Source organism: Crinia signifera, chromosome 7 (genome assembly GCF_055691185.1).
Source record: "Crinia signifera chromosome 7, ASM5569118v1, whole genome shotgun sequence".
NCBI classification, from domain to species: Eukaryota; Metazoa; Chordata; class Amphibia; order Anura; family Myobatrachidae; genus Crinia; species Crinia signifera.
This window is the reverse complement of record NC_139223.1, coordinates 194,916,916-194,943,903: the sequence shown is the minus strand read 5'-3', so window position 1 is coordinate 194,943,903 and position 26,988 is coordinate 194,916,916. Positions and strand designations below refer to the sequence as shown.

Genomic DNA, 26,988 nt, shown 5'->3' with positions numbered 1-26,988 from the left:
AACTACTGCATATGGGGTGCCAGGCAATGTCTCTTTCCTTACCCCAAACACTGCTGCCTGGGAGAGGGCAGGCACCAGAGACCTTGCCTAGTGGCAGCAGCACAGTCACTGGCTGATTCAGCAGAGCTCAGAGCACACCCTGGATTTGTGCTACCTGAGGCACATGGACATAAAGGTAACACAGTTGGATCCCTGCCCAGATCTGCAGCCTGTGCAGCATTGTGTGTGAGCCCCTCCCTAGCCCTGTACAGTATAATAATGTCCTATCAGTGAGTGAGTGCTCCCACTACAGCCAGGCACCTGCTGCTGCACAGTCCGGGATCCGGGGAGAGTCTCTGGCTGGGAGCAGTGGGCAGGGTATAGGGAAGCCCTACAGGAGACAGGAGAAGACCTGCCGAGCCCCCAGGCTCCAGACAAGAAGACTTGGGCAGCCAGGCGTGGTCTGCCTGCTCCGTATAAAAGCCCGATCCCTCCTGAGAACAAGGGTGGCATTGAGGAGCTGCTGCAAGCAGTGGGACGGGTGCGAGGGAAAGGGCACAGGGAGGGGGGCACAGAAGGATAGGGGCACAAGGACACTAGGGGACAGGGACACCAGAGTACAAGGACACCAGCGAGTACCGGGACACTTGGGGACCTGCACGCACCCGGGAAGGATGTCCTGGCTATACCTCTTCTGCTCCGGGCTGCTCTCCGGAACGTCGGTCGCTGCTTTTAACCTGGATACTGACAATGTCATCAGCAAAGGAGGAGACCCCGGGAGTTTGTTCGGCTTCTCTCTGGCCATGCATCGGCAGCTGCACCCGGACGACAGGCGGCTGTAAGTACATAGCAGTTCTCCTCTCGCCCGGAGGCGATAACTTTCTTGTCCATTGTGATGTGAATGGTTTGTGCAAGATGTACCTGAGGGCTGGTGGTTACACTGACCTGAGCTAGACCATTGCACTAGGAGATGACTGATATGAATGGCCTGAGCTGATGCAGAACCTCTTTGGATGCCATACATTGATCAGTGATGATTGACAGCTGTTTTGCATGTGGTTCTGCAGCAGCCAGGGGATCAATATATACATCAATGAAGTAGGTGCAGGCAGCTCCCCCACCTCACACACAGCATGGGGTGCATTGCCTGCTGGTGTAACAGGTATTTTGCTGCTCAGGCCTGGCTGCTGGTGTAACAGGTACTATAAATGCCTGGGATTGTGTTCCCCCCTGTGCTGCTCAGGCCTGTCCGCTGGTGTAACAGGTACTATAAATGCCTGGGATTGTGTTCCCCCCTGTGCTGCTCAGGCCTGGCCGCTGGTGTAACAGGTACTATACATGCCTGGGATCATGTTCCCCCTGTGCTGCTCAGGCCTGGCTGCTGGTGTAACAGGTACTGTAATGCCTGGGATTGTGTTCCCCCCTGTGCTGCTCAGGCCTGGCCGCTGGTGTAACAGGTACTATAAATGCCTGGGATCATGTTCCCCCTGTGCTGCTCAGGCCTGGCTGCTGGTGTAACAGGTACTATAAATGCCTGGGATCATGTTCCCCCTGTGCTGCTCAGGCCTGGCTGCTGGTGTAACAGGTACTGTAATGCCTGGGATTGTGTTCCCCCCTGTGCTGCTCAGGCCTGGCCGCTGGTGTAACAGGTACTATAAATGCCTGGGATCATGTTCCCCCTGTGCTGCTCAGGCCTGACCGCTGGTGTAACATGTACTATAAATGCCAGGGATCATGTTCCCCCTGTGCTGCTCAGGCCTGGCTGCTGGTGTAACAGGTACTATAAATGCCTGGGATCATGTTCCCCCTGTGCTGCTCAGGCCTGGCTGCTGGTGTAACATGTACTATAAATGCCTGGGATCATGTTCCCCCTGTGCTGCTCAGGCCTGGCTGCTGGTGTAACAGGTACTATACATGCCTGGGATCATATTCCCCCTGTGCTGCTCAGGCCTGGCCGCTGGTGTAACAGGTACTATACATGCCTGGGATCATGTTCCCCCTGTGCTGCTCAGGCCTGGCTGCTGGTGTAACAGGTACTATAAATGCCTGGGATCATGTTCCCCCTGTGCTGCTCAGGCCTGGCTGCTGGTGTAACATGTACTATAAATGCCTGGGATCATGTTCCCCCTGTGCTGCTCAGGCCTGGCCGCTGGTGTAACAGGTACTATAAAAGCCTGGGATCATATTCCCCCAGTGCTGCTCTGGCCTGGCCGCTGGTGTAACAGGTACTATACATGCCTGGGATCATGTTCCCCCTGTGCTGCTCAGGCCTGGCCACTGGTGTAACAGGTACTATACATGCCTGGGATCATGTTCCCCCTGTGCTGCTCAGGCCTGGCCGCTGGTGTAACAGGTACTATACATGCCTGGGATCATGTTCCCCCTGTGCTGCTCAGGCCTGGCCGCTGGTGTAACATGTACTATAAATGCCAGGGATCGTGTTCCCCCTGTGCTGCTCAGGCCTGACCGCTGGTGTAACAGGTACTATAAATGCCTGGGATCATGTTCCCCCTGTGCTGCTCAGGCCTGGCCGCTGGTGTAACAGGTACTATAAACGCCTGGGATCATGTTCCCCCTGTGCTGCTCAGGCCTGGCCGCTGGTGTAACAGGTACTATAAACGCCTGGGATCATGTTCCCCCTGTGCTGCTCAGGCCTGGCTGCTGGTGTAACAGGTACTATAAATGCCTGGGATCATGTTCCCCCTGTGCTGCTCAGGCCTGGCTGCTGGTGTAACAGGTACTATAAATGCCTGGGATCATGTTCCCCCTGTGCTGCTCAGGCCTGGCTGCTGGTGTAACATGTACTATAAATGCCTGGGATCATGTTCCCCCTGTGCTGCTCAGGCCTGGCTGCTGGTGTAACAGGTACTATAAATGCCTGGGATCATGTTCCCCCTGTGCTGCTCAGGCCTGGCTGCTGGTGTAACAGGTACTATAAATGCCTGGGATCATGTTCCCCCTGTGCTGCTCAGGCCTGGCCGCTGGTGTAACAGGTACTATACATGCCTGGGATCATGTTCCCCCTGTGCTGCTCAGGCCTGGCCGCTGGTGTAACAGGTACTATAAATGCCTGGGATCATGTTCCCCCTGTGCTGCTCAGGCCTGGCTGCTGGTGTAACAGGTACTATAAATGCCTGGGATCATGTTCCCCCTGTGCTGCTCAGGCCTGGCTGTTGGTGTAACAGGTACTATACATGCCTGGGATCATGTTCCCCCTGTGCTGCTCAGGCCTGGCTGCTGGTGTAACAGGTACTATGCCTTTATATGGGCAGCTATACCTGTGCTGAGAGCAGTGATTATTCTCCATGCACCTAACATGTATAGTTTAGTATTATGAAAGCGGTTAGTTTATTGTCCTTATTGTCTTTGAAGATTTGCCAGAGACCAGTGGACTTTGTAACTGCAGCGTAAATGATTAATCTGGTGAATAATACATTTGTAATGTTGCCCTATTGCCTTCCTAGCTGTTCATGTTGGTAAGCAGAGGCACACTATTGGATATGCAGTATGGGAACTATTATTATTATTATTATTATCAGAGGCAGTCAGGAGGGTGTCCCCTAGCTGTAAATCTTCCAAGTCGGTATGATTCCCATGCCTTGTAGTTCCACAACAGCTGGGGTGCTACAGGCTCCCACACCAATTATTTGAGGACAGGGAGGGATGGGTTGGGGAAAGTAACTGACCATGGGAACAGCTACATTAGCTGCAGGTTTTATAGAACTGATCTGTTGGACGAGTGTTTGTCTATGGTGATTAAGTATGATAACACTAGATTGGGTAATGACTCCCAAGACCCCCTGCCCCCACTTGCAGTTTGTCCCTGTGGGAATTCGCTAGAGATTCCCTCTCCCCCATCTACTGCTGTTTGCATTGTTCCCTGCTTGCATTCTCTCTTCACACCCCAGTGACTTCTCTCTGTGTGCTGACTGTCACTTCTCTAATAAAACTTCACTGTAGCACTGGAATAGAGAGGGGTGTGGGCTGTCCCCAGGATGCCACAGGGTACTTTGTGCACATGTAGTGCAGACTTCGCTGTGTGTTGCTGATTCTGATACATGTTGTATTTACACTTGTTTGTTTGTTGTTAGATGTGTAGTTAGTTGTAATTTCAACAGAGACTTAAAATATATTCAGTGCCTAGGTTGTGTGCTGCACTGGTGTGTAGTCAGTGCCTAGGTTGTGTGCTGCACTGGTGTGTAGTCAGTGCCTAGGTTGTGTGCTGCATTGGTGTGTAGTCAGTGCCTAGGTTGTGTGATGCACTGGTGTGTAGTCAGTGCCTAGGTTGTGTGCTGCATTGGTGTGTAGTCAGTGCCTAGGTTGTGTGATGCACTGGTGTGTAGTCAGTGCCTAGGTTGTGTGCTGCATTGGTGTGTAGTCAGTGCCTAGGTTGTGTGCTGCATTGGTGTGTAGTCAGTGCCTAGGTTGTGTGATGCACTGGTGTGTAGTCAGTGCCTAGGTTGTGTGCTGCATTGGTGTGTAGTCAGTGCCTAGGTTGTGTGATGCACTGGTGTGTAGTCAGTGCCTAGGTTGTGTGATGCACTGGTGTGTAGTCAGTGCCTAGGTTGTGTGCTGCATTGGTGTGTAGTCAGTGCCTAGGTTGTGTGATGCACTGGTGTGTAGTCAGTGCCTAGGTTGTGTGATGCACTGGTGTGTAGTCAGTGCCTAGGTTGTGTGCTGCATTGGTGTGTAGTCATTGCCTAGGGTGTGTGATGCACTGTTGTGTAATTAGTACCTAGGATGTGTTAAGCACTGTTGTGTAGTCAGCACCTAGGATGTGTTAAGCACTGTTGTGTAGTCATTACCTAGGTTGTGTTAAGCACTGTTGTGTAGTCAGTACCTATGTTGTGTTAAGCACTGTTGTGTAGTCAGCACTGTTGTGTAGTAACAGATACATATTCATGAACAGTGTGTGCGTAGTGTTAATACTGAGCTACTGTACATATATCCGCTCATTTAAAAAAAGAAAGATGAATCGCTCACTTGTCTGTGTTTAGTTCTGCAAAATACTGTTTGTGGTTACATATAAACTGTTACTTGTAACTGCCAGGCTGCTGGTAATGTGCACCTGTAATTCACTGATAGTAATAACATAATATATGAAATACACAGAGAATTGTGCTGAAGCCTGATGTGAATCACAATTAATTATTTTGTTAAGTACCATTTCATCATGGCAAGACATGCTGATACTTATAGTCCCACAGCACCTGGATCCACAGGTTTCTGAATTGTTCTCAGAGATAGATGTTTTCAAACAAATGTGTAGGATTTCATGAAAAATGAGTCCAAAATAATCTAATGGCTTGAGACAAAGGACTGAATCCACTTTTACATTTAAAAACGTGAGGTTTTTTTTTTTGGGTGACAAAGACATTTTAGTGGGTCAAAAAGTTGCTACAGACTGATACTGTTACTCACCACTTGGAATCTCCTTGGCTATGGAATTTGGCTACCACTCAGTTGCTATAGTAACATCATAATGTTAAACATTTCTATTGTGGAGGTAAGTGTTAAAAATGTAGCTATATATTATCAATGTTTTAGCTAATTAAAACTTGTTGCTTAGGATAACTTGCGATGTAGCCAATCAGCTCCCAACTATAATTTTGAAAATGCATGAAAGGAGCATGATTGGCTGGAGCATCATTTTATCAACAAGTTTCAAATATCTTAAATTATTGATAAATGGGCACCTTAAATTCTAATATTGAAGGAGTTGAGAGTATATGAAACATGCACAGCTGACAATGTTACCTTAAAAGACCAGGAGAGCTGCCCTGGGTACCTGCAGTGAGGTGTAATCCTGTACTATTGATGATACTTGATATAATGTATTTCAGATTTCTATAGCCTAGAGGTAAATGTGTCGGAAAACATCATGAAGATACCAGAACTAGCTCAAACATTCCTCCTGTATTATAAGTGGTGCTCAAACCTAGGGCTTGTTAATCATGTGTTTGTGTAGCTGGAAAAGGTTGTACTGTTTGGGTTCCTTATCATATAAGATATTGCAGTTGTGATACAGATACAGAGTGAAGTACACTAGACCACAGAGATATGTCTGCTTCCTCTCTTACCACTGGCTGCTGGATTTGGATAGTGTCAGATGAGCCTTGTACAATGCAGAACTTTTCTTGCCTGGAATCTTTTGACAGCAGGTTCACTATTGTGTCTGATGGAACAGGGATTTCCATTCACATTAATGTCACACTGAGATAACATGCCCCAATTTAGTCTAGTCTGGAAATCACAGCATTATTGTATTTGTGGGTAAACCTGACCTTTAACCTGGTTAGGAACTAAAGTAAACTTTGTGTGTCCATTCATTGACTCAATGTTAATTCATGAACTAAAGCCAGCCATACATCTACAGATCGATTGTCAGATCTGGCTGGTTGGAACAAAATCCTGGTTATGGATGAATGTAAATGACAGTTGACCATTTGCTTTGAAATGCCGGAAAACTGCCAAAAACTGTCACTCATCCCTTACCAGGTTTTTGTTCCAACCAGCCCAATCTGAAAATCGATCTGTAGATGCATGGCCACCTTAAGTTCTAGAGTTTATTTATGATTATGTATTTATTTACAGTTTCTTATATAGCGCAGCATATTCCTTTGCACTTTACAATTGGAAACAGCAGTAATAAAACAAACTGGGTAGAAAAAACCCGACACAGAGGTAGTAGGGCCCTGCTCGCAAGCTTACAGTTCTTAGGGATAATAGGAGGGATACATAAGGATAGGATACCATAGCATGGCAGTCCCATCAGATTACAAGACAGTCCTGATGGGATGCAATCAGATATGAATGCTAATGGAGGTTATGTGGGGTTCCGAGATATGATACGCTTGCCTGAAGAGGTGAGTTTTCAGGGAATGCTTGAAAGTTTGGAGGCTAGAGGAGAGTCTTAATGTGCGTGGGAGAGCATTCCATATGGTGGGTGCTGCCCGACAAAAATCCTGCACATGATCGACAGTCACAAGATCGAAACAAGTTTTTCATGTAAAATGGGACAGCACGGACGGTGTACTGGTTAGCATTACTGTCTCACAGCACTGAGGTCATGGGTTCGATCCCCACCATGTCTCAAACTGTGCAGAGTGTGTATATTCTCCCCGTGCTTGCGTGGGTTTACTCTGGGTACTCCTGATTCCTCACACAATCCAAAAATATACTGGTAGGTTAATTGGCTTCCAACAAAAATTGACCCTAGAATGTCTGTGTGTGCATGTACATGTGGTAGGGAATATAGATTGTAAGCTCCACTGGGGCAGGGACTGATGTGAGTGTTCAAATATTCTCTGTATAGCGCTGCTGAATATGTGTGCGCTATATAAGAAACTGTTAATAAATACATAATAAATAATTTTGCTTTAGACTGACTGGGTTCATACTTTACTATCCAAATAGGCATAGAGTTAGATTATAATAATGAGCTGAGCGTAGCGAGGTACCGTTCCCAGAGCGGTGTCCATGTTGACATATGTCGATATTGACACCCCAAAAAATTGTGAAAAACTCATGTTGACCTATTAACTGTTGATCAAGTTGTCCCATACAAATAGTCCTTTCACTTTGTTTGCATGGCTTTCTGGAATGAAACTCTTCTCATTCACACATTCATTTCATTTTCCATCTGTTAATGACCCTTGGCAGCAGCGTAATGTACATTTCCCAGAGTATTAAATCGCTGCGGCTTGTTCTGTGCTGTCAGGGACAGTCGTTGCTGCTCACGTGTACACAAGACCGACTCCATTGGGCAGCAGAGAATTCCAGGACAACAAAAGATTAGTGCTATGAATGACCGGGCCTGGGATTGTAGCTGGCAGCCTTTTGTTATTCAGAGGGCTTAAGTTAGGGGAGAAATGCAGCCTATTGGAGTGAAACATGTATTCACCACCCCCACCCTCTCCGTGCCAGCCTATAACATAACAGTGGGGATTTCTTTCCAGAAAGGCTGTAATCCCTCTCACTGAGGACATGCACAACACTTTTATCAATGCTTTAAACTGTAATAATTCATATAATAATATCATTTCTAAGATATGATGGACTCACATGGGTTTAAGATGCAATGTATTCATTAGACTTGATAGATTAAAGGGTAAGGAAGGTGCCAGCCAAATCACAGTAGTTATCAGGGTGGGCCAGGAGGCTTGGCAGCAGGGAGGTAACGAGGAAGTCCCAGGAGTCATGTGATCATCACATGAGCGACTGGTAGGAAAATCCTGGGATGCACATTCCCGTCAGGTGCATGTGTCCTTCTACCTGGTAGAAATCGCTGGAATCCTTACATCTTAATTAACTGTGGCACTTTTATCTGATTTGAATTAATTGATAAGAAAGCTGTTTTTAAAAATACATGTCTATGTATGGCTGCTACTACAATAGAAATGAAGCAGAATGGGCATTAAGCAGTTACACACTAGACGACAAGGGGTACTACCAATATAGCTAACTGTATCGGCAGTGCCACTGGTCAAACTAGATAGTACCTACGCACTGAACGGTAAACGTTACCGATATTAATCACTGATGTCACTGGGATCTGCATGTTCAACAGACCGAGGGGTTATAACAACTCAAATGCAAAATCTTCTTCTGATGGACAAAACCATGTGCACTGCAGGTGGGGCAAATGTAACCTGTGCAGAGAGAGTTAGATTTGGGTGAGTTATTTTGTTTCTGTGCAGGGTAAATACTGTCTGCTTTATTTTTACACTGCAATTTAGATTTCAGTTTGAACACACCCCACTCAAATCTAACTCTCTCTGCACGTTACATCTGCCCCACATGCGGTGCAGCATGGCTTTCCCCATGGTACCCCTTTCACACAAAAATTTAAATCCCTAGGTGAAGCAGTTCCTCCCGGGATTTTCATGAAATACACTGGTCCTTTTTCTGTGTGAAAGGGTCAATCCAGATCTTAAACTCCGGGTCTTCGACCCTGTAAATGACCAGGGTCGGAAACCCATAGTTTAGGATCCGGGTTGACCCTTTCACACAGGCGAAAATCCATGTAATTGAGCAAATTACCAGGTCTAAATTTTAGACCCGGAGATTTGCTCTCCTGTCTGACAGCACGCGGCCAAATAATCCGGCGATTCAAATGGCGGGTAATTGCCGGGTCATTCGGCCGTGGCTGTCGGAAAAAGGTATTAGAGAAAGATTTTGCTTTTGAGAACATTACTGAATAACCCCATATGGCTTATTTTTTGTAGGGAGCCTAATAACATACCAGTATATTTTTGGACTGTGGGAGGGAGTACCCAGAGAAAACCCACTCAAGCACGTGTAGGATATACAAACTCCACACAGTTAGGGCCATGGCAGGAGTTTAACCCATGACCTCAGTGCTGTGAGGCAGTAATTCTAACCATTATGTCTTGTGACCAACGTGGATATCTGTCCCCCCTCTCTCCTTGCTTTGCATGGCTCGCTGCTCAGGCAGATGGGTCGAATCAGGCAGAACACTGTGCACCTTTTATCCATGTCTTCCTGTATTTCATAATACTTACAATTTACATGATCACAATATTTTAATATCTAAAACCTAAAGAGGGATGATTATATATTCAATTTGATATAGCAAGCAATAAATTATAATGCAAATTTTACAAGTATGGATTGTTTCTATTAATATATGTAGAATAAATGATGTTGAGTGTGCGATTAATCTTTCAGGAAGCACTGACAGGCGCACACTCCCTGCTCGGCACCAATCCTGTAAATTCTCCTTCTCTGCAATCTCACATTCCATCTGACAGAGCTGAGTGACATATATCGGCTCTAAGGCAGTGATTGGTGGGGAAGTCCTTCTGCATTCCTCATTGCTTACTGATTTATTATCTTATGTACAATATCTTTATTGCTTACTTTCTACTTTATTGATCTAATATTCCCAGTGGCCTCTATTGTGGCTGGACCGTGCAGAATCAGCTTTGATAGGAAGAGGCACGGTGTTATACAACTATAGATGTTGTGCTTAACATTGAACACGACTCCTATGTGTTACCTATCTCAATACCCTAAAGTGCACCAGTATATGTTTCCTTTTGGAAGAGGGGCTGTGGACACATACAAAGGACCTTATTCTGTTCCATGCGTTCCCATACAAATTCGCATAGCGGTGCGATGTTTCCTAACTATTATTTATTTATTTATTACCAGTTTCTAATATAGCGCACACATATTCCGCAGCGCTTTACAGAGAATATGTGAACATTCACATCAGTCTCTGCCCCAGTGGAGCTTACAATCTATAGTCCCTACCACATGTACACGCACACACAGACATTCTAGGGTTAATTTGTCAGGAGCCAATTAGCCTACCAGTATATTTTTGGATTGTGGGAGGAAACCGGAGTACCCGGAGGAAACCCACGCAAGCACAGGGAGAATATACAAACTCCGCACAGTTAGGGCCATGGTGGGAATAGAACCCATGACCTCAGCTCTGTGAGGCAGTAATACTAACCACTACACCATCTGTGCTGCCTACACATGCGCTCGCATAAAATAGTGCGAGTGGGGGGCATGGGGCGGTGGGCCGGGGGATGTTCGCATGGGAATGCCCATTGTTTCATGAGCGTTCTCATGTTAATGCCCCAGTGACATGGGTGCCGGGGGGTGAGCAGCTGACATCACTGGATGTCAACTGCCCGCCCTGTCCTCGCACAGGACACATGGAAGCCTAAGACACCTGAGAGCAGTGGCGTAACAATAGCCCCGCGGCGGCGCGGAGGTGCTTAGAAATTGTGGGCACTGGGGGGTCTGCGGGGCTATTGTTACCTGCTGTCACCTACCGCGCCTGTGCACCGGGACGGGACCTGCCGCTGCCGCATCTGTCTGCAGTCCCGTCCCGGCACTCCCGGCTCCTGCAGCTAATGAAAAGTGACACACAAAAATGGCTGCCCCCTTATAGCAGACAGTTTTTGAGGATGCTAGAGGAGGCGGCGGCCTCAAACCTGCTGTTTTGGGCAACTTTCAGCTCAGTCACCAAAGGTGGGATGTACTAAGGGGAAAATATGGTATGTACTATTACCCGGCCGCACCGATATATATTGCCGGGCAGGGTATCGCCACCTTTGGGTGGCGATACCCTATAGAAGCCTATGGGCTTCTTTTTGCCGCCTCCGCCGCAACCCTGCCGCCTCGCCGACCCCCCCTCTCCCCCTCCCTTGGGCTTACCTTCTTAAAAGCAGGCTCCCAGGAGGTGATGGAGACCCCCCGCAGACCACAGGTCTCACGGGGGGCCTTCGTCATCGCACCGCAATGCCAGCCGTATATGTTAGTACATATGCGCTGGCATCGCGGCGGGGGCATGGCGAAGGGCGGCGATGTCTATTAATACATCCCGCCCCCAGTGTGTATGGGCCTTAACATGCACAAACCACTGAAATAAATTAATCTAAAACTTTTGTATCTTTCTGTAATTTTGAATATTTCCTAGTTTATCATATAACTGAGAAGAGAACTATGTACAGTTTTCACAGTTCTGAAATTGAATCTAATCGGATGTTCCATACAAACCATTATCTCCGGTATTACGCCGCTGGAGGGTTGCCATGGTAATAGGCACATTGATGCTGATAAGAAGCCTTTTTTCAGCGAGGTCAGCTAAAATAAATAAAGAGGAAAGATAAATACTGTCTCCTCGCACATGCATTTGGTGTGTCTTGTCTTGTCTGGCTTTCACTTTTATGCACTGAAATATGAAACATTCGCTTCTATGGAAGAAGTGTGTTTGTCTTTTCTTCCCCACCAAAGTGTTCAAAGTGCACTTGGCAGGGTCACCAAGTACATAGAGGCCTGCTGCAGAACTACCATTGGTGCAGCAGGTTACGCCAGGGCCCCTGAGGACCCACTGCCGTGTGGCATACTATGAACTTGGGTTGGAGTGGAAGAGGAGGGCCCACATTGTACTTTTGCACCTGGACCAACCACTCACAAGTTCCGACACTGCTGCAGCAGCACCCCTTCTGGCAGCGTACTGCCACTGGTGGTGGCAATGGTGGCACTGCTGTAACCATGGGCAATAATGCTTTTAGTAAATAGTGTTTGGTTTACATGATTGCTGATTGCTCTATTTTGTGACATCTTTCCCCGATTGACCATTTGCACCTCTTTTTATGTTATGTTTCTTAATGTCCAGTTTATTGGGGGAACTCAATGGACCTGATTTTGTATTAGGAGTGTATCCAGATTGATGGAGCAATCAAAGGTCAACATCGCAGTATAAAAATGAAGCCAACTTGTATTTCTGTGCGGTAATTTTATGGTGTGCAAAGAAAAATTGCATTGCTATCACTCGAAACAGAAAGCTTTGAACATGTGCAGATTTACACCATTCCGACTGTAAATGAGACACAGGGGGAGAGTTATCAAAGATTGAAGAAAGTTACAGGGGCAGATGTGCTAAACCTTGGAGAGAAATAAAGTGGAGAGAAATTAAGGGGTAGATGTATGAACCAGGGATAAGAGTAGAGAAGTAAGCCAGTGGAGAAGGGGTTCCGGACGGCTCCCCGACAGTCGGGATTCCGACAGTCAATACTCCGACGTCGGAATCCCGACTGCTCCCTCGTGGGGGTCCACGACCACCATAGAGGGAGAATAAAATAGGTGGTGAGCGCAGCTCACCACCGTGCCCACAAGGGGCTTCATTGCGCTCCCCACGCTGTGCAGTCGGGATTCCAACGTCTGAGTAATGACTATCGGAATCCCGACTGTCGGGTAATTATACCACACCCGTGGAGAAGTTGGTAGCCAATCAGCAACTACCTACTGACTTTATCTCAGAGCTGATTGGTTGCCATGGGTTATTTCTCCACTGGCTCACATCTCCATTCTTTCCACTGCAAATTCTTGAGACATTGAAACAATCTTCCCAGGAGAAGGATGGGGTATTTGGGGAAGCGTCAGACATGCTCGGCTTACTCCTGGGGCGACCATCATGACAAGAAAGAGGTCTGTGTAACACTATGATGGAGGGTGTGTCTAATCCCACAGTTTTCTGTTCCTTACATCCCACACCCCCTCCCTCTATTCATGCCTCAGTGTATGGCAAATGCCTCAAAACCTTCCGATCCACAGGACATGTGTCCATGAGTGGGATGCAGGCCACAAATCAAACTGGAAATGTTCTGTCTTAATCAGATGTGAATATTGCCCCCCCCTCCCCCAAACTACTCAACATGATTGATATTAGAATATTGTTGAATTTAAATCAATATATACATTTCCGATATTAATTATTTTGGGTTGTATTGATGATTATAGATTATACTGCTAAATTGGTTTATCTACATAATGTAAAGTCACCTGTATGTCTACCCTGTGATTGTAGCAGCTGGCTACGTTACTTTAGATCAGGGATGGGGAACCTTTGGCCCTCCAGCTGTTGTTGAACTACACATCCCAGCATGCCCTGAACAGTTTTAGCATGGCCAAATAGCAAAACTGTAGCAGGGAATGCTGGGATGTGCAGTTCAACATCTGGAGAGCCGAAGGTTCCCCATCCAGCCAAGATAAGCTGAGCACAAGTCACAGCTTATCTTGGCTGGAAACATACAGCCAGTCCCTTTGCCAAGTGGACACTTTATAAAATGCTGTAAACAATGTTAATAAGCACAACATCGTCTTCTACAAGTAATAGCCGCTTGTGACTTTGGAAACTTTCTCAATGAAACTGGTGACTGCAGTGTGTGATGCGCTCCCCATCTCTCACTAGGTTAAATGCACTAAGCCTTGTAGAGTGATAAAATGGAGAGAGATAAATAACGAGCCAGTCAGCTCCTAACTGCAATATTACAGGCTGTGTATGAAAAATGCCATAAGCTGATTGGCTGATATTTTATCTCTCTTCACTTTATCCATACTTGCCTACCTTAATTGTCTTCCCTCTGGGGGGGGTGGGGGGGGGTGTGACACCAGGAATTATTAAGCCCTGTCCCCATTCCTGGTATGAAGTTTGCTGCATTTTGCCCCCTCCCCAAAAAGCCACGAATGCCGGCAGAGGGAAAGGGTGCAGGAGCCGATGCAGGGCCCCCAATAAATGTTGGAAGCTTGCCCATCCTTCTGGGGGGCCTGGGGGGGGGGGGGTCCGATTTTTAGAACCTCCCGGTTATTCTGGGAGGGTAGGTAAGTGTGACTTTATAACATCTGCCTCACTGTCTATAAGACTTTACTTTATGGCTGTGGGGTGACATTCTGCTTTGTGTCCTATAGAAGTGCGAGTACAGACAAGCAGCACATCACAGTGATTCCGATTGGCTCTGTAAAGTCTCATTGTTGTGCTGACTGATGGCAGGAATCTCACACTCAAACACCTGTGTGTATTCTGTCTCCAATGACCAAGTGATGCGCAGTCTCTGTGTTCCTATGGCTAATAACAAGACTTCGAAGCTGGAAGCGGCTTCTCTTGCTGTGTCTCTCTGGTCATTATTCTGGTCCGTTCGAATGATGTGGGTGTTTCCACATAGCCTGCGAATGGATGTTTATGTTAAATATCCATTTGCAGGCCGTGTGAACGAACCTAGCGTGAAAGGGGCCGTGGAGGGGCGGGTGGACCGACATTCGGCGGGCGGTGTCTGGCACAGCCTTGCGAGTAAACCAGAATAAGGGCCTCTGTTTCTTCCAGGCTCAACAAACTTCGAGCACTTGCTTTTAGTTTCAGGTTATGTCTTTGCAGACCAGTCGATGCTGTGCCATGTGCATCTCTACATTTAGGGCAGTATTCAATGTAAAATATCACCGTGTGCAGCGAATCCTGTTTAGGATTCGCTGCACACTCGCTGTGTTCCGGAGGGCTGGCTGCCACTCTCTCTCCCAGTATTCAATGTCGGAGGGGCTCGTTGCCCCTCGCGGCGAATCTTAACCCCTGCTCGGAGCCGTGGGACGGTGGCAGGCACAGGCTGCCCCCGGGAGAGCCAACAGGGGACCGGGTATTCACTGTACCCGATCGTGCATATGTAATGATCTGGTGCAGTGAATATATGAATATCTAATGAGCGGCTCGGCTCCCGGCCCCCTGCTGGCTGCTCTGTCTAAAAAATATATATATATATTTTTTAAATTAAATATATATTCATGTGCTTACAGCACATGAATAAAAATAGCATGCCCTTTCACAGAATAAAATTCCTGATTTTGTTACACCAAAATTAAAACAAAAAAACTTTTATTTTAAAAGTTCACATTCCACTTCTCCATGAAAAGATGGAGAATTGCTACACGGAGAGACACGGCGAAAATCACTTAGAAAGACGGCGAGAAGTGCACGTTGAATAGGGTTGTTCGCTTTTTGAGACCAAAATTCTCCGTCCAACGCGAGAAAAGCACAAACTCGCCATAAAACACGGCAAATTTTTCTCATTGAATACTGCCCTTAGACACTTCCTGTGATTTTGGCACCATAGCCCTGATTTTTGGCAGACTGTGATGTAATTTGCTTTACCTTCACACATTGATAGTGTTCAGCACCCAAGGCTGTGTTACACTGCCCCCTATTGCTGGAAAATTAACTCGCCATTTCAGTAAACCTGTGGGACTTGCCAATCCCCTTCCCCCTCAGGTAAGCTCTGGATGAATAGGGTTACATTGTAGCTTTTTGCCAACAGCTTGGCCATAACATGCAATGTATTTTCTTTCTTGCAGAGGCAGGGAAGATGGGGGGGGGGTAATAAGAATATCTGCTAACTTTTTTCGGGGGTTGTCTAGTCCTACTTCTTAAATAACTGGCTTCCAAGCTATGCCCACAGTTGCAGATATTTGAATATGTTTTAGTTGGTCCCCAGTAATGCATGCAGCACATAGATGAAGTTGTTTGGTGTGTGTAGTCCTCTTCCAACCACACTTCCAGGCCTTATAGCGATGTTAGAGGGTGTTTGGTGTGTGTAGTCCTCTTCCAACCACACTTCTAGGCCTTATAGCGATGTTAGAGGGCGTTTGGTGTGTAGTCCTCTTCCAACCACACTTCTAGGCCTTATAGCGATGTTAGAGCTTGTTTGGTGTGTGTAGTCCTCTTCCAACCACACTTCTAGGCCTTATAGCGATGTTAGAGGGTGTTTGGTGTGTAGTCCTCTTCCAACCACACTTCTAGGCCTTATAGCAATGTTAGAGCTTGTTTGGTGTGTAGTCCTCTTCCAACCACACTTCTAGGCCTTATAGCGATGTTAGAGGGTGTTTGGTGTGTAGTCCTCTTCCAACCACACTTCCAAGCCTTATAGCGATGTTAGAGGGTGTTTGGTGTGTGTAGTCCTCTTCCAACCACACTTCTAGGCCTTATAGCGATGTTAGAGGGCGTTTGGTGTGTAGTCCTCTTCCAACCACACTTCTAGGCCTTATAGCGATGTTAGAGCTTGTTTGGTGTGTGTAGTCCTCTTCCAACCACACTTCTAGGCCTTATAGCAATGTTAGAGCTTGTTTGGTGTGTGTAGTCCTCTTCCAACCACACTTCTAGGCCTTATAGCGATGTTAGAGGGTGTTTGGTGTGTAGTCCTCTTCCAACCACACTTCCAAGCCTTATAGCGATGTTAGAGGGTGTTTGGTGTGTAGTCCTCTTCCAACCACACTTCTAGGCCTTATAGCGATGTTAGAGGGTGTTTGGTGTGTAGTCCTCTTCCAACCACACTTCCAGGCCTCATAGCGATGTTAGAGGGTGTTTGGTGAGTAGTCCTCTTCCAATCACACTTCTAGGCCTTATAGCGATGTTAGAGCGTGTTTGGTGTGTGTAGTCCTCTTCCAACCACACTTCCAGGCCTCATAGCGATGTTAGAGGGTGTTTGTTCTGTTATCAGAATGTTTACACTCTGTTCAGTTATGTTACTGTTAGCAGAGCAATTCTGGACTGGATTCTGCAGGATCAGTTCTGTCCACGTGTGGCTGGCACATTGGGTCTTATTTAGATATGTATGGAGATGTGTTGCCTGCGGTAAAGTAACAAAATCTTCCTTTTATATGTGCAGGGCACATACCGCACATTTACAGTACTTCTCTACAGTATAAGACGCAGTATGACATCAGGCTGTCGATGATTGACAGTCTGAAGCTGTTTTGGACAGGGAAGGGGTGGCGACGGATTCCTTTTCCCACAACAGAGGCTTTATCTGAAGCCTTATTCTAGGATGCAGCTTGGATCTAATCCAATCCAGAGACTTAAAGCTCCCTGCTGCATTACCATATTAGTGCTATCGCTGCTGCTTCCTGGTGCCGGGAGACCTCCCAGGTCGGGATTCCGACAAAGGAATCTCAACTGTTAAATGCCCGACAGTCGGAATCCCAAATTACAGGGGCTATTCTCGCTCGTGGGGGTCCACAACCCCCTTAGAGGGAGAATAGAACCTGTTGTGAGTGCAGAGAGCCACTGAGCCCTCAAGGGGCTTCGATTCACTTGCCCCCTATCGGAGTACCAGCAGTCGGGATTCCGATGTCGGCCCGCTATACCACACGTCTGCTTCCATGTAAGCAGTGACCATAGCTCCTCCAACCATACATGAATCAGGACCATTGTGCGGGATTTAGACAAAATCTTTAATTCTGAGACTGTTTCTTTAAATAATAAGCATTTTTGCTAAATATTTTTAGGGACACTTCATGCTGGACAGATCAAGGCTGGCTTTAACATTAGGCAGCTGCCTAGGTGCGCCCACATCTGGGAGGGCGCAACCAAGTCTGCCTATCATAAAATTAGGGATGTCTATGAGGAAGACATTCTTGTTGTACTTAATGCAGGTTGGAATGTCTAAAGGTGCCCATACACTAGTAAGATTTATCATCAGATCTGTCTGGTTGGAACAAAAACATGGTTATGGATGAGTGACAGTTTTTCAGGTTTCCAGCATTTCCAAGCAAATGGTCAACTGTCATTTGCTCTCATCCATAACCATGTTTTTTTCCCAGCCAGATCTGAAGATAAATCTGCGTGTGTATGGCCACCTTAACAGTGACCGCTGAGCAGTTACAGTGGCACATCGTGCTGGATGAAAAAGTAGACTGCTGCTGCACAGTATCACTCTACAGCCCAGCAGACACTGCTGTGTGCTGGGCTGTGGAAGGTCCAGGGCTGCTCGCACTGATTACCCCCCACTGGATTCACCACTGTGGGTATAGGGTGATTTAAATAACCAGATGCAACTATGCAGATGATTTATGTATCTAAATTGCACAGTTGATGCCCCAGGTCTATTCAATTAGCCCTGATAGCAGCCCACAGGCTGCAGTTAATGGGGATTTTATTTTCATGTCTAAGCAGACCAGTAAAGAAATACACGATAAATAACCTGATGTCGGTTGCCTCTATCATGTTATCACATTGGTCCGGGAACTTATCCTATGTGTTAACACCCATTAACAGTATAATTTCCCTGGTGAGAAAAGAGGGCTCTAATTGAATAGCTCTCGAGGCTACCACTGCCTCTAGCATCTATCCATTTGTCCAGTGGGACCTCTAGCATCTGTCTCCTCCAAGTCAGCGCCATTTTGGGAGGGACATTTTTTAGCAATTTTCATACGGATGGCCATACCTCTCAAATGTCCCGCTTTCTGCGGGAACGTCCCGTTTTTTTTGGGAAGTTCCTACATCACGCCCGGTCCGTCAGTGTCCCGCGGAGGGGGGCATTTGGGAGACCCCCTGTCACCCGATGAGCAGCGGTGAATAGACGCTGTGCATATTCGCACAGTGTCTATTCCCGCAGCCAGAGGGGCTGGGTGCATGACTAGAAGCTCACAGAGCCTCTGGCCATGCCCTCATAGCGATAAATTTCAGGCACACTCCTTCTGCGCGTGCAAACGTCCCGCCGGATGACTTCAGAAAGTTGGGAGGTATGCAGACACATTGGAATCTGCGCCACCACATCGCCGGCTCCCCCAAGCCACGGCTTGGGCTGCAGTGACACTGTTATGCTACAGTGCATAATGAATACTTCTGTGTTGTCACTAGTTGGCAGTGAATTCAAAAGCCAAACATGGGTTCAGCCCACAATATACCACAAATGTTAAGTTTGCTATGGCAGCATGGAGTGGGTCTGGTGTCTTGTGGATTTCATCTCCAACCACAGTACACAGCGGGTATAGGGACGGTGGCTGCTAGCATTCACTTATATACCAACAAACGTTAGCACCTGGTTTCACTACAGTTTCATTTTAATTACCTAGAACGTGATATAATAAGCAAACAGCACCGTTGTTCAGCAGAATAATGCTTTATTATGTATCATGTGCTGCTGTACAATCAGTGCATTTACTGTTATTTGACAGTTGCTTACGATAACCACAAGCGTGTTGTGCTGTTCTTGTTTACATCACAATATGCCAGACAGTGGATCGTGTGTAGTTTGGTGCATTCTAGCGTGAAAATTAAAATGAGAAAACAACGTGAGTGTAGTTTTACTATGTAGCAGGAAGGGAACAGCTTTAAAGATGAAACAATACAGAGAGGATGCGGTACTGTAAAGGAAGTCTGCTATGGAGACATTACTACGGGCAGTAAAAGTGCAAAAGACTGCCGTTCCTTTCAAACATACTCTGTATTCTTAAACTTGATTGTAACCCCATACAGCACACACTTCAATGTCATGGCCAAGTTGGTCTTAATCTCTATATATAAAAGGCAATCTACTCCTCACCTCTATGAGGTGAAGTACCGCCAGTGACTACTAGAGGCCAATCAGTGGAGCAGATTACTCCTTTACGGTGGAGAGGTTGGGTCAGCGCAATGTTGTGGCTAAATGCTGATTCAATAGTTTACATGCTTACAGATAATAAAACATATGTTTCCAATTTAAGTTGAGTTTAATGCATTCTTGCTGCCTTTTCCCCAGTTCGAATTGGGGGTGAAGAAGGTCGTAGAGCCATGAATGATGTCATCATGACCCTGGACACAATATACAATAACAAATTTTATTATGTGGCATTGTGCAATGAGTCACCATATATATGTCATGTCATTAAGCCTCCAGTCTTCCTGCATTACTAGAGAAAAGTTGACATTTCATTCACTTAACATATTGTTATATTGCATCCAATATCATAATATGGAACATTCCAGGGCCAGATTAACAGCCGGGCAGATAGGACTACAGCTCCATGCTTCTACTTAAAACCAGACCCATCACCATGACAGTCATCCACAAAAAATCTATTTTCCTCCCAATTTATGTCATCATTCTACTTTTACATATTTAGGGAGACATTTGTGCTGTTGGTGTAGGGGGAGAACACAGCCACACATAACTGGCCACACCCACACCACACTGGCCACACCCATACCACACTGGTCACAACTCCTCCCCCTTCTCTCAATAGGTCTTGATCATTTTCAGGCCCATGTGGTCCTTAATTTGACCCTACCTTGCTTGGATCAACCTGTAGCATAGGGGGGTGAAAGAGCCCCCTTCCCAATATGACCCCTGCTACTTCATCCCTTCCACTTAATTTACTACTGTGCTCAATTAATTAATATGAGTGGGGTACTTTATTCAACACCAGTGAATTCAGCACAAGTAACTTAAAGTAAATGTTATATTTGGATAAACAGCATTTGTACTAGTAGAAGAGACTTTGTTCAGACAGAAAAACCCCAAAATACAAAAACCCAGATACAAAAACCCGGGTAAGACTCAGCTAAAAGCTCTGACCCCCTTTCACACAGCACAAAAAACCCGGGTATTTACCGTGTCGACCCCTTCCACACAGAAGCCTGATTTTTCCTGCAATATACTGTGTGTCATAAGAAAAGGACAGTTTTACAGGCACACAGAGATGAGGTCATGAAAAGTGGGTGGTGACTGCTCACTGCATTGCATTAACCATGGCTTGACACAAGGATATGTTTCTGGATCTCCTCCTCCCCTCTCACTGCCCGCATCTCTCTCACCTCTTGCTCCTTCCAGTGGGCCATGCTGTCCTTTTCGTAGCTCCCTAAAGACCTCAGAGGCCAGCGCCAGTGCCACACCCTCCCAGCCAATCAGAGAGGCCCATCCTCAATCAGCCAGCACGCCGCCAAGAGAGCCATTCAGTGGCTTTCTCTGTGTAATAATCCCAAAAACCTGGGTCTCACCCTTTCAGACAGCCGGCAACCTGGATTTTTTAAATTTAGATCCAGGAAAAACTGCTAATTTCCAGGGTCCGGATTGACCTTTTCAGACAGAAAAAAACCCAGATCTACCCTCCTAGACCAGGGTAATTCCTGGGTTATATTTTCTGTGTGAAAAGGGTATTATAGATCATGGTGGAAATATTATTGCATTCTAGTAATATAGTCTATAATAATAAGTGACTTTATGATCTGTTAAAACTGTTAAAAAGAACATAAACAGTATGTGCACAGGTAACAGGTCAATATTACATATTTTTACATCAATGAATATCTGGTTCTGTCTGCTGAGTTTATATAAGATATACTAATTACTGAGCAGGAAGTAACACATATATTTGCCACGCTAGTCCATAAATACTGTGTTTTCAATGAGATCTCATTATTCAGTACCTAGCCCAGGCCAATCTTGGTGACAGATGGAACTAAATTATACCCCTTTTACACCAAAACGCCGGACCGGAACGCTGCTGGGGGCAGCCCAGCACTAAGGAGGTAAGCTGCTGGGCTGCCCCCAGTCCCCGCGCACACTCCCCCCGCCGTCGCACAGGAGGTGAATGGATGCCGCACACAGGCATCCGTTCACCTCCCTCCCCCGCCGCCGCTGCTGTCTGCAGGGTATAGCAGACAGCAGCGCCGGCTGTCAGTGTCAGGCTGACAACCCGTCCAACCTGCGGACGCTGCGGTCCGCAGGTTGGACGTTCCCCATTCATGTAAATGGGAGCCGGGTCATCCGACCCGGCGTTCCCATTTACACCGCCCTCTACCCAGGTCCTAGCCGTGTTCTACCCAGGTCAGGACTTGGGTAGAAGTCCCGTGTAAAGGGACACGGCGTTAGGGATTTACACCGCCGAAGATCCGGGTCTGACCCGCCGCTGACCCGGATTTTTCGGCGGTGTAAAAGGGGTTAACCCAAATTCTTTTGTACTTTTGGCAAGTCTGCACTTTCCATCACTTTCCCTGGGTGTACATAAATCACTTTAAGCCGTGAATGCAGTCAATACCTTGTTTTGATGTAACATAACACCTGCACACTGAGACGCCAACTGTGATCAGTGCACTTTGCAGCTTTTGTTCTCCAGAAGTATAAGTGCTAATGAAATCCTATATTCTCCAATCCATTTGTGGAAGTAAGCACAGCATTGTACTGTTGTGTGTTACAGGTAGTTCCATGTTTCAGACATGATAATAAAGGTCTAATAAACCTACTGAACAAGGCCCTATATCACATGTACTTTCACCCTTTCCTGTACAAGCAAGAGAACATAACTAGTGGGAGATAAATGAAGAAGTCGCTGTTTGATATTTGGGAACAACAAAGGGACAGAAGTAAAAGCTTTTTATATTTTTTGCAATCTAAGTATGTTACACAAGTGTGTTGCACAATAGTAACACAAAGCAAGTGCCATCTGTGCCAACATGAAGTGCTGATATCACTTAAAGGGTGGTTCGTACAAGCTACAGTTAAGCAGATGTAACTTGTTGATTTGGTATAATGTGATTACCATTATATTATGTCTTAAAGGAGAGCAGAGTAGGGCTTATATACAGAAGTTGCACCAATGCTGATTTCAGACTGCAAAACTGGCTTTGACCAGGTATTTTAAAACGTTTCTAAAAACAGGTCTGCCAGCTAATACCCCTTTCACAACGCATGTCTTTAAACGGTATTTCAGTGCAGTTTTTGTCCTTAAACAGTATTTCAGTGCAGTTTTAGAAATACCAGTTCAATAGAACCGGTAAATTCACTCTGCACCTTTCAGACTGCAAAAATAACCGTTTTAAAACGGTTAAAAAAAATGGCAAAATAACGGGAAAAAGTGCGGTCTGAAAGGGGCACTAGTTGTACATCATTAGCATATGCTCCAGGCTTATGTTAGGAGTAATAAGACTGTATATATTTATGTATATTTCTAATTACTGTGTTGACGATAGTGTAATGAAAGTGTAATGGATGCTGCCCTTCAGTATTATAGTAAATGCACAAGTCGCATTACCGTGTTGGTACACAATATAATAATGTAATGAATTGGCAAAGATGATGGTGCGATAAGCAATAGTCAAAATGAGCCAGAAAGGCGTTCCTGGGGGGGACTGGCCTGGGCGTGACTTATAGGCGTGTTGTGGGAGTGTCAGAGACTTGTCACTACAAGTGGCTGCGTTCTCAAACTGACCAAACTCACCTGCGATAGAGCTAGAGCCAGTGTCGATGGTGGTATCTACAGAATCACCGGCAGTATTACATTGTGCAGAGATGGACCCACCGTCCTAACCCTTCCGGGGGTTGAGGAAAGAGGGTCTCTCTAAGCTTCGGCGAAGAGGACCCACCGTTCCCTATTTTCCCCTCTTCGGCCTTATGGTTGAGAGGAGTTAGGGGAAAAACGGGGCCCGTCTCCTTCGGGAGATAAGCCCATTCGATCGCACGGCCCCCTTTGCACGTGTTTAGGCACAGCACTGGTGGTAGGGAGCACACCTCGGGCTCCTGAGTTTCTTCAAACTCATTACATTGTGCAGAGATGCAGAAAGTGTGCGTCAGTCCCGGCACATTCAGGAACACACTTGTACACCAGAGGATGGGCTGATACCAGCATTTAATATTATCACAGCTGCAACTCAGGCAAAAGACACAACAGCGAACTCAACGTGGTCCATTTCTGAATCGGGCCTATAGTGTCTTGGTAGTTTGATCACCAAATGAGCTTTTAGCATTGTGGCTCTGACTCTATGGAACTCTCTACCCCGCACAGTACAAGAGGCCCCCACTGTAGAATGCCTTAAAAATAGACTCAAGACTTTCCTGTTCGCTTACGCATTTCACTAATATCCACTGTTAAACTTGTCTTGTTTTTGTGCTGTAAAAGTAAATGTAAAGCACGGAGTCCTATTGGGAGAAAAGTGCTGTAGAAATAACATTATTGTAATGCAGTGTAAGGTTAGAGTGAGAACATGCTAATCATTTTAGTTTGGGGGGGGGGGGGGGTTACAACATTGATTGCAACTAGGATGAACTTCCGTCACTGGTGTAAATGCCTGAACTTGGCCCAAAAAATACTGTCCAAAGTTTATTTAATGATGTAGTAATTGATAATCTGTCTGTATTGTGTGCCAGGTAGGAGATAGGACTGACTGCCAATAAAGCTATAAAATGAACTAGGTCCATTCATGCAGTCAGTATAATTAAACTGTATTTATTGATATGTTTAATAAACAAATGACTGTGTACAGCCAACTTTATTCTGGTAACAACTTATTAATAACATAAGTAGTGTTCATTCTAGCACCCTGCATCTTCCAAAACAGGTGCAGTTCCTATACCCTGCCTGGGAAGGCGCTCTCTGCTGTGGTGCTTGTAGCACAGTGTGTTCTGTATTTCAGCACTGATATGCTGACCAAACCTGTTCTAGAAACACGACAGCTTCTGACATTTTTCAAACTCACTTAAGGCCCCCACACACTAGAATGATTATCGGTAAAAATTGGCTGATATATCGGACGATCGGTCGGAAATCGGACAATCGGCCAAAAAATCGTTCTAGTGTGTGGGGGCCTTTAGTTAGGAGCTGTTTGGCTGGTATCACTCTCCAGTTTATCACTTTTCAAGGCTTAGTACTTGTATTATGGTACCATGTAAGTGCTTTGTATATTTATATAATCATTCTGGATAAGTCACACCCACGGTTCTCATTCATTCCCATAGTTGTACAATGACAAATTCCATTAGTAGCTGTATTGTCCATAAGGTACCACCGTGTGTTACTGTTTTTTTGTCACAAGTCTTTTTCTGGGATCTCCTAATGTGTGTGAGGCAATGTAATCCGTTCAGGAGGGGCCAGCAGTCTATGGTCCAGATGCACTAAGCTTCAAAACTGATAAAATGGAGAGTGCTAAACAGCCAGCCAATCAGCTCCAGCCTGCTATGTCACAGAGTGTGTTTGAAAACTGTCAGGCAGGAGCTGATTGGCTGGTTGTTTATCACTCTCCATTTTATCACTTTTGAAGCTTAGTGCAGCTGGCCCTGTGAGAGGTGACAGTCTGGTTGTGTGAAGACCAGTGAGGAGGCAATAGCAATGGTCATTTTCAGTTGGAAGTTATTTATATGTGAATGATAAAGATATCATATAATTTAGGGTATGATTCATTTTTGCTCTCTAAGCAGCAGCCCTTTGCTGATTAGCGAGCGGCATAACAACGCTCGACCCCACCCCGCCGCGTCAGAATCCCCTTGGTAACATGCGAGAGGATGTGTAATGAGAACACATCCCTCAGTCAGTCTCAAATTACTTTTATTTATAAGTGCTAGGACGCTAAGAGCGATCCTGAATCGGACCCTCAGTTTCATGATTTCTAATTGGATGTGCCTTCGTTGCATTACAAATAGATCTTATTGAGCCCATACACAAGCAATAACAATGAACGATTTCCCAATTTCATGTTATTGTCCCAGATTTAATGATTCTCCAATACACCAATATGTGTCAACACATTGCCAACATTTTCTAGGAATTTGCTGATCATTTTCATTCAAAGATCGGATCTACAAATTGTAATAGAGATCACATGAACAGAAAGGGTCGTCATTTAACTTAACTTGTACAGAATTTTTTTAATAAATTGTTTAATTGTCAACACGGCCCACAAAACATCTGATAGTTACACTGCAATCCTAAAGCCATGATTGGTCTGCGAAATCTAACAATTTGGAAACCCTAATTTTCAATAACCTATACACCATAGGTGTTCAAACCGTTTCTGAAGATGTACAAGCAGTTCATGTTTTCCAGTCCACCTGTGGATCTGAAGAATATCAGTTAGGAATGAATGCAGTACATGTTTGAAAATGTGACAGTAAGGAATACACCTGTGCATCCGGTGGTCTTGAAAACATGAACTGTTAGGTCCCTTTCACACACACTGGCAGCCGCCGGGAGGCGAAACCCCGCACGGCCAAGAAGCTGTGCCGTGCACAGAAGTTTACAGTGGTCGGGATGGCCACAGCATGGCAGCCGTCCTTTCCAGTGGTGACAGCTGGCTGCAACCGGGCGGCCGGGCCGTGACCGTCCCGTATGAATGGACACAATCCTGTCCATTATTAACTACTGTGTACGGCACGACTTGTGGCCGTGCGGGTTTTTGTCACCAATGTCAGCCGGAGCGTGTGAAACAGCCCTTAGTAGATCCCGAAGACCAGTTTGGCCGGAACTGCTATACACAATAGTTGGTATACTAGTGGCTAAGACACCCTGTGGACCTCAGCTGACCATCTGAAAAAAGTGGTTGAGCAAATATGGCGTGATATAAATAAACAATAATATTCAAATAATTGAGGTTTTAAACATTTGTCTGACACTGCCACGGCAATTATATTCTCTGTTGAAGTCCAATAGATAGGTATTGCAGTTGTATGATGGAGTTCTAGCAAAATACCAATTATTTTGGGGAGAAAATTGCAATGGCTAGTTAATTTAATGCTCCAATTCATGCTGCCTCAGGCAAAAATTGTTGCACCTTTCAGGTCTTTTGTTCTACTTCTGTTAAATTATTCCTTATACGTAGTTAATTGCATTTGCACGGACAGGAACAATTATGTGTGAAGGTCAAATTAATAGCCTGACCTTGAGAAGGAATTCAAATCTCTTTAGGAACAGTAAGAAGAGTACTGGTTCTAGTTATTACTGTAAAGAAAGAAACTGCTGGCCATACACTCCACAATTATCATTCCAACATGCCGATGAAATGGCAAGTTGGAACGATAAACTTGCAGTGTATTGTTTCAAACAATGATCTGTTAAATTTTATATGAAAAAAAAAACGGTACTTGTGAGTTATCTGGGCGCCCGATTTCAAAATCGGGTCGCATCGGGCACATCGCATCGCATCGCATGCGACCATCGGATGCGATGCGATGCGATGCG

At 45.8% G+C, this 26,988-nt stretch overlaps 1 protein-coding gene across 5 annotated transcripts in view; it reads left to right on the top strand.

Moving 5' to 3' along the window:
- Positions 1–262: 262 nt before the first annotated feature.
- Positions 263–26,988, top strand: part of ITGA6 (integrin subunit alpha 6) — a 66,597-nt gene continuing 39,871 nt past the window's right edge. For 2 of the 5 annotated variants that reach the window (XM_083154802.1, XM_083154807.1), the window contains exon 1: positions 508–817. In XM_083154802.1, coding sequence (XP_083010928.1) covers positions 654–817 — 164 coding nt within the window. In that variant the 5' untranslated portion in view covers positions 508–653. Of the gene's footprint in view, positions 818–26,988 lie in introns of all 5 variants that reach the window. The other 3 variants (XM_083154806.1, XM_083154804.1, XM_083154803.1) reach the window with 3 other exon arrangements.